The sequence below is a fragment of the Taudactylus pleione genome, unplaced genomic scaffold (genome assembly GCF_031769625.1).
Source record: "Taudactylus pleione unplaced genomic scaffold, aTauple2 ptg000145l, whole genome shotgun sequence".
Classification (NCBI taxonomy): domain Eukaryota; kingdom Metazoa; phylum Chordata; class Amphibia; order Anura; family Myobatrachidae; genus Taudactylus; species Taudactylus pleione.
Genome location: NW_028284547.1, coordinates 377,633 through 385,485, shown reverse-complemented (window position 1 = coordinate 385,485; position 7,853 = coordinate 377,633). Strand labels below are relative to the sequence as shown.

The 7,853-nt window shown below is 50.3% G+C and overlaps 1 protein-coding gene across 1 annotated transcript in view; it reads right to left on the bottom strand.

The window, feature by feature from the left end:
* Nucleotides 1-314: 314 nt before the first annotated feature.
* The window catches only part of EPOR (erythropoietin receptor), a 31,759-nt gene continuing 24,220 nt past the window's right edge, over nt 315-7,853 (bottom strand). The window contains exons 6-8 of the mRNA XM_088474002.1: nt 2,083-2,167; nt 1,353-1,440; nt 315-1,256 (exon numbers count right to left, since the gene is read on the bottom strand). Of these exons, the coding sequence (XP_088330128.1) occupies nt 615-1,256; nt 1,353-1,440; nt 2,083-2,167 (815 nt within the window). The 3' untranslated portion in view covers nt 315-614. The remainder of the gene's footprint in view (nt 1,257-1,352; nt 1,441-2,082; nt 2,168-7,853) is intronic.

Below are 7,853 nucleotides of genomic sequence, written 5' to 3'. Positions count from 1 at the left end.
TGTACATAATAAATGTCTGGCAGTAATTAGCTTTTTTTATGCAGAGATATAAGGGGCTATATTCTATAAAAGTGAAGAAATCTTAAAATATCCTCTAATGCCTTTTTTTGTTGTTAGATCATGACAGAAACCTCCCCCCCTTAGTGTTTGTTCCTTTCCCGTAAAATCAGACGTTTTTTGTAGTTGTTCTCTTTTCTCCTCATACTATTTTTTTAAGCGTAGAGAACTAAATCAAAAAAAGAAATATGTAAAGAAACCTACATAACATGCGTTTTGTAAAAGTAACATCTCACTGTGGTATTACGTTACCACTCTATGCTCATTAACATAAGACTTGGAAGTGCCTTGGAAATGGCGACATAATATTATAGACTAAGGAGAATACAGGAAGACCATTTCAGGTTCTATTCTTCCACTGTTATAGAATTCCCCCTCATAGTGTTATTAGATTTACAATCCACATTATCTCTGAATGTCCACAGACTGTTGTCATCAACCTTATTTTTATCTCCTCATCCTCTACATATGTCAGCCAGGGTTTTGTTTGGCCATGGAAAGCTCCGTTTTCCCAGTTGCCTTGTCTGTGTCTTCTCTTTCCATCAGGAACACAGTTATTAGCAGCACTGGGAGTAGACTGGGGATAAAATTTGGGCACAGGGACTGTTCTGGTAAAAATTTGAAGACGGTGGATGAGTTTCATCCCCTGAGTCAGACATAAGTAGGTATGCATACTTTAGAGGCTGCCGAGGGGGTATGGATCGTGTTCTTGGGGATAAGAGACCATCACATGTCTCCAGAACTGTGTACTCAAAGCTGGATCCTGGGCTCTGTTTCCCTTCCTCTGAATTCAGGGAGTCCTCCCTTGCAATGTTCCTACATCCCGGCACACTGTTAGGAACCTCTCTTTTGCCCTCATCCACAGCCCACACCTTATCGCTGGCTTCTTCCCTCATATCGGGCTCTTTTGGTCTCGCCTCTGTCCTCAAGGTCTTCTCCTGAGTAGGCACAACTGCTGTACTGGGCTGTTCCCTCTGTGCCTGGCCTTGCCTTTGAGAGACCACCCATGATGAGAAGTGGGGCATCATATTCTCATCCAAACTCACATAACTGTCCTTGGGTGGTAGTTGTACAGAAGGCGGGAGGGTTGGCGTTGCAATAGGAAGCTCAGACAGCACTTCCACAGAAGAGATAGTGCCTTCATGAAAGATATTCCTAGAGATCCACATGAAGTAGGAGTCGGTCTGGTCTAACCACAGCTGCATACAAATAATAAAACACATCAGCAAGCAACCCTTAGGTGGAGAGGACATATACAAAGTCATACCACATTCAACAAGGGATCTTGTTGTTACCTTAAAATTCCCTTTGTGGGTTGTGTACAGTTCCTTAAAGTGATGCTCTGGGGTAGGGATATTCGGCCAAGCCTTGCTCTTGAGGAACCTGAGGGGAAATAACAGAACTTAGTGAGAGTGTTTAAGGTTCACAAGTGCCATAATATTCATCTGACGAAACCCGCGGAGAAGTGCGTCACCCAACTTTGCAGCTCCTTCACCGTGCAGCTCGCGGTTTCACCAGAAGTATCCTTTACTCAACAGGAACCTCGCGCAACTGCATCACAGGAGAGCTCCAACAGTAGTAGGAGACACTAATGACAGCCACGGAGGTAACTCTAAGATTTAATCAGAACCTATGAGTACCGCTGCTTGGTGATCATTCAAGCCGCCTATTCCTTGCTGCTACAGTAATTCTTAATTTGCTACTAATAACAAGATTAGCTACTACTAATAACTGCTGTATTCAATTGAACTAAGATTAACTTCACAGACTGTGTATTCATGCGTATTTATTAACATCTATATGGCCACAAGGACTTTATGGAGAACTCTTTTGAATAATTTAGCTTTATATGTTACTGATTAACACTGATTTGATGGTACATCAGAGATTTATTGAGAATACATAAATACATTTTATTTATATTTTGTACTAGTCATATAGATTTGCATATGCACCACGCAAAGCCTCTATTTTATTTGTAGTTTTGTAAAGACCATTATATGCTATAAAAAGAAGTTCCCTTACCTTCGATGGTATATGGACACCACGATGATTGCGGCAACTGGGATCAAGCCGGCAATGACAAATAGCACAATGTGGAGTACATCACCTGGCAAGCACGGAAATACCTTATTAGTCATTTGTCTTCCCCTCCTCAATGCTCTCATCTTCTCTCTGCCTCAGCCAATCTGCTAATACTTTCTACGGACACTCACTCGCTACAAGATAACAGGTGCAGCATTGTCCCTACGCGTTTCACATTAGGTGATATGAATATTGCATTACAGGGGAGGTTATGCAGAACTCAGAAATGTTTACAATTATAATATATAACTTCCTCTGATGAAACCCACGGAGAAACGCGTCAGTCAAGTTTGACATTTTAAGCTAGGAGATTGCTTCCATTAAAGATATAGAAATGATTTACTTGTAATGTTGGGTTCTGCTTCATCGGAATATAAATAGTCCAGTTATCCGAGATAACTCAGGAAAGGACAGTTTCATTATTTGTATCATCATTATTTATTACATCCATTTCATTCTTATTGTATTTATCTTATTTTGTTAATTATACAACATAGCTGTCATATATTGGTTTACTGCACCTAATAACAAGAGATATGGTAAGAACTTACCTTTGTTATCTCTGTTTCTACGAAGTCCATAGGGTCCACAGGGTGACCTTGGGGTATAGCTGGATCCTGGATCCTCGGGCACCACGGAGTTAAAGCTTTTAGCTGCTCCCAGGATGCACTTGGGTCCAACCTCCCCTATACCCCGCCCCCGAGCCACAGGCACCTCAGTTGGTAAGCAGCCCAGGCCGGAGGAGGAGACGAAACAGAGAGAAGGAAGACTGGAACACACAAGAACCATACTCACAGAAATGGGAGACGGAAAACCGGTGACCAGTCACAGAGCCCTTATGAAGCCAGGTGCGTCAGGGCGGGTGCCCTGTGGACCCTATGGACTTCGTAGAAACAGAGATAACAAAGGTAAGTTCTTACCATATCTCTTGTTTTCTACTTCAGGGTCCATAGGGGTCCACAGGGTGACCTTGGGGATGTCCCAAAGCAGTCCAACTAAGGGCGGGGACGCTCCTGTGCTGATAGGAGAACCCGGCGCCCAAAGGATGCATCCTGAGAGGCAAAGGTGTCAAACGCATAGAACCTCAAAAAGGTCTGAATGGAAGACCAGGTGGCCGCCTTACAGAGCTGAACAGCAGAGGCGCCACGGCTAGCAGCCCAAGAAGGGCCCACGGACCGAGTGGAATGAGCCTTAACAGAGGCTGGAACAGCTAAACCCTCCTGCATATAAGCCTCAATAATAACAGAACGAAGCCAACGGGCTAGAGTCTGTTTGTTGGCAGGCCAACCCCTCTTGTGAAAACCAAAGAGGATAAACAAAGAATCCGACTTCCTCACAGAACTAGTCCGGTCCACATAAACCTGGAGTGCCCTTACAACGTCTAAGGAAGTCTCCCCAGCCGAAAGATCAGGTGACTGAAAGGCTGGTACAACAATTTCCTGATTAATGTGGAACCTGGAAACCACCTTAGGCAGGAAATCAGGACGAGTGCGAAGCACCGCTCTGTCCTGATGAAAAATCAGAAAAGGGGGACGACAAGAAAGCGCCCCCAAATCTGAAACCCTCCTGGCAGAAGCAATTGCCAAGAGGAAAACAGTTTTAAAAGTTAGCCACTTGAGCTCCACTGACTCCAAGGGCTCAAAAGGAGGACCCTGTAAGGCCCTAAGAACCACCGCCAAATCCCACGGGGCCACAGGTGGCACAAAGGGAGGCTGGATTCTCAAAACACCCTGGAAAAAGGTGTGTACGTCCGGCATAGCAGCGATCCTGCGCTGGAACCACACCGACAGACCAGACACGTGTACCTTCAGTGAAGAAAGACGTAATCCTAAGTCCAAACCGGACTGAAGGAAAGCCAGAATACGCGAAACTCGGAACACCTGGGGATCATAGTTTCTGGCCTCGCACCACTGAAAGTAAGTGTGCCACACTCTGTGATAGATCCTCGCGGAAGTAGGCTTGCGCGCCCTCAGCATGGTGGTAATAACGGAGCTAGAAAAGCCCCGAGACCTCAGGACGGCTGTCTCAAGAGCCACGCCGTCAAAGATAGTCGACCCAGATCCGGGTGAAGACAGGGCCCCTGAGACAACAGGTCCCGCCGTTGAGGTAGGAGGTACGGAGCGTCGATGGACAGGCTCCGCAGATCGGAGTACCACGGCCTTCTGGGCCACGCTGGGGCCACCAGGATCAGTGTGCCTCCGTCCTGTTTGAACTTGCGCAGGACCCGAGGCAGCAGAGATATCGGAGGGAACAAGTAAGCCAGTTGAAACAGCCATTTCACCGACAGCGCGTCTATCAGACTTGCGCCTGCGTCCCTTGTCCTTGACCCGTACACAGGCAGCTTGTGATTGTAACGGGACGCCATCAGGTCCAGCTCTGGCAGCCCCCACTTGTCCACGAGTAGTTGGAATACCTCTGGATGAAGCGACCATTCCCCGGGATGCACATCGTAACGGCTGAGGAAGTCTGCCTCCCAATTGAGGACTCCTGGGATGAAAACTGCCGAGAGAGCTGGAAGATAGCGCTCCGCCCAAGCCAGGACGCGGGACACCTCCGACATCGCAGCTCGACTGCGAGTCCCTCCCTGGTGATTGATGTACGCCACCGTGGTGGCGTTGTCTGACTGCACCTGAACGGCCCTTCCGTGAAGAGCGGTGCCGGACGACTGCAGGGCTCTGTATACTGCCCGCAGTTCCAGGATGTTGATGGGGAGAATCGCTTCCTCCGCCGACCAACGACCCTGAAGTGACAAGGAGCCTGTCACCGCCCCCCAACCCCGGAGACTGGCATCTGTCGTGAGCAGAACCCATTCCGGGATCCAAAAGGGGCGCCCCTCCAGGAGATGCGCTGTCTGCAGCCACCAGGCTAGGGACAGACGCACCTCCGAGGACAACACCAGCATCTGAGAGCGGATCCTGTGTGGCAATCCGTTCCATTCTGAAAGAATCAGCCCCTGCAGGGGCCTGGAATGGAACTGGGCAAACTCCACCATGTCGAATGCCGACACCATGGACCCCAAAACTCTCATCGCTGAGTGCACCGACACTCTGCCACTGCTCAGACAACTGTGAATCCGCAGCTGTAAGGAGGAGTCAGAAAAATCCGTTGCTGACGAGAGTCCAGCAGGGCCCCCAAATGAACCATCCGTTGTGATGGGATGAGGGAGGATTTCTTCCAGTTGATCAACCAGCCGTGCGCCTGTAGACAAGCGACCGTCAGGTGGAGATGCTGGATCAGTACCTCCGGGGAGCTTGCCAGCAAGAGGAGGTCGTCTAGATACGGTAGCAACCGTATCCCCTGGCTCCGAAGGTGAGCCGCCATGACCGCCATCACCTTGGTAAATACCCTTGGTGCCGTGGAGAGACCAAAGGGTAGAGCCCTGAATTGGTAGTGGTTGTGGAGAATAGCAAACCGCAGAAACCTTTGGTGCGATGTTGCTATAGGCACATGGAGGTAGGCGTCCTGGATATCCAGGGAGACCATATAATCCCCCGGTTCCATCGCCAGTATGATGGAACGCAAAGTTTCCATCCTGAATTTGGGAACCCTGAGAAACCTGTTCAGGGACTTCAAATTGAGGATGGGGCGATGAGAGCCATTGGGTTTCTGCACCAGAAACAGCGTAGAGTAATATCCCATCCCACGTTGAGACTGTGGTACGGGTATAATGACCCCCGCCGTCAGCAAGGCCTCTATGGCTTCCTGAACCTGCAAGGCCTTGGTTTTGTCCTGAGAAGGACTTGTGCAAAAAAACTGGCAAGGCGGCCTGTGCCGAAAAGACAGGGCGTACCCCTGGGAGACCACTTCTCGCACCCAGGCATCCGTGGTGGTATTGTGCCAGCACTGGGCGAATTGAAGAAGTCGGCCTCCCACTCTGGGGTCCCCCAGAGGGAGGCCCGTCCCATCACGCAGAAGGCTTATCTTCTGGCTTGGAAGAAGGGCGCCTAGCACTCCAGGCTTGCTTCTTTGGCTTTGTGGCGGTCTTGGGTGCGGACTGCCTCGGGAAGGACTGACCCTTTGCCTTGCCCTGAACCCGAAAGGAACGAAACGCCGAGCTCCGGACCTTAGCAGGTGTAGTAGCTGAAGGGAGGAAGGCTGACTTGGATTTTGCCAGGGTATCTACTATTTTGTCCAGGTCCGGACCAAATAGTAATTCCCCATTAAAAGGTAAGGCCTCCAAGCCTTTCTTTGAATCCGCGTCTGCTCTCCAAGACCGCAACCACAAGGATCTACGAGCAGACACTGCTGCCGCCGAAACCCTAGAGGTCAACAGGCTAGCATCCAAAGATGCTTCTCCAATGTAGGAGGCGGCATCTCTCATCTGTCCTAACAACGCCCCCTGGACGTCCGGAGATTCATCCGTAAACGTGTCCTCCAAGGCGTTGGCCCACCCCTCAATGGCCTTGGCCACCCAGGAGATGGCCATGGACGGCCGGGCTACAGCCCCTGAGAGAGAATAAATAGACTTTAGACAAGTCTCCACCTTCCTGTCCGTAGGATCCTTCAGCGAGGATATAGACGGCAATGGCAAAGTAGCACTCCTGATGAGGCGTGTTACATGGGAATCGACTGCAGGCGGAGTTTCCCATTTCTTACAATGCGCTTCCGGGAATGGATAATTGGACGCCAAGCGTTTCTGTGGCAGGAAACGCTTACTGGGCGTCTGCCAGGCCACCGCCATGTGATCAGTCAACTGATCAGACAAGGGGAACGCTGTAGAAGTAACCTTAGCTTTTTTAAAACTAGGATACCTTGACTTGGGAGCGGGTGCCTCATCCTCAATCAGAAGAATAGCCCGCACCGCCTTAACCAGAGCCCGCACATTGATGGAAGACTTAGTGTCTACCTCCTGGACTGAGGCATCTGAGGCTGAGTCATCCTGTACCTCACCATCATCCGAGAACCCCTCAGAATCCGAAAGATGCGCAGCCTGTGCCATGACTGAGCGTTTAGACGCCCTGGAGGGCACGTCACTGCGCAACATCGACTGAAAAGCCGAAGATGCTGCCGCCAAATCTTGGACAGTGTGGGAAAGCGCATCCACCCAGGGTGGAGGAGCTGTCACAGGAGCCTGAAACGGCACCACAGCCGGCTGTGCCACAGGGGTGGACTGAATATACATTGGCAACCCCGCATAGGGACCAACAGGCTGAGACCCCGGGGGAGTCTGCAATAATTGTGGGACACCCGGGGAATGGGGGATGGCAGGCTGGGGCAACGCCCTAGTAGGGGCGGCAGTCGGGACCGACAGACGGTCCGCGATGGACACCAGCACCTGGGAAAACATCGCCCATGGTGGCTCCTGCGAAATGGGAGGTTTAGACGTACCAGGGACCGCCTGGCACCGTCCGCACAGGCCGTCCTGTGACAAATCCTCCCTATCCACTCCTGCAGAACAGCGCCTGCAGGAGAACAATGCTGGAGCCCCGGAGTGCTCATTCTCCTCCTCAGACATGACTTAGGAAGAAAACGTGCGCACTCACCAGTGTGCTGAACAACAGCCCACAATATGGTACTGTGTAGCACACAACTGTATGTGACGGACCTCACAAATACGTGATCTATATAGGTGAGGTCAGTAGAAACACCCTTCCCCCGCACACCTGTAGGGCTTGTAGGAGAAGGAAAGGGATAGGTACAGGCTGACAGTAAGTAGAAAAAAGACACAGACAGGCAGCACTAGCAAAAGTCACATACCATGCAGGAAGATA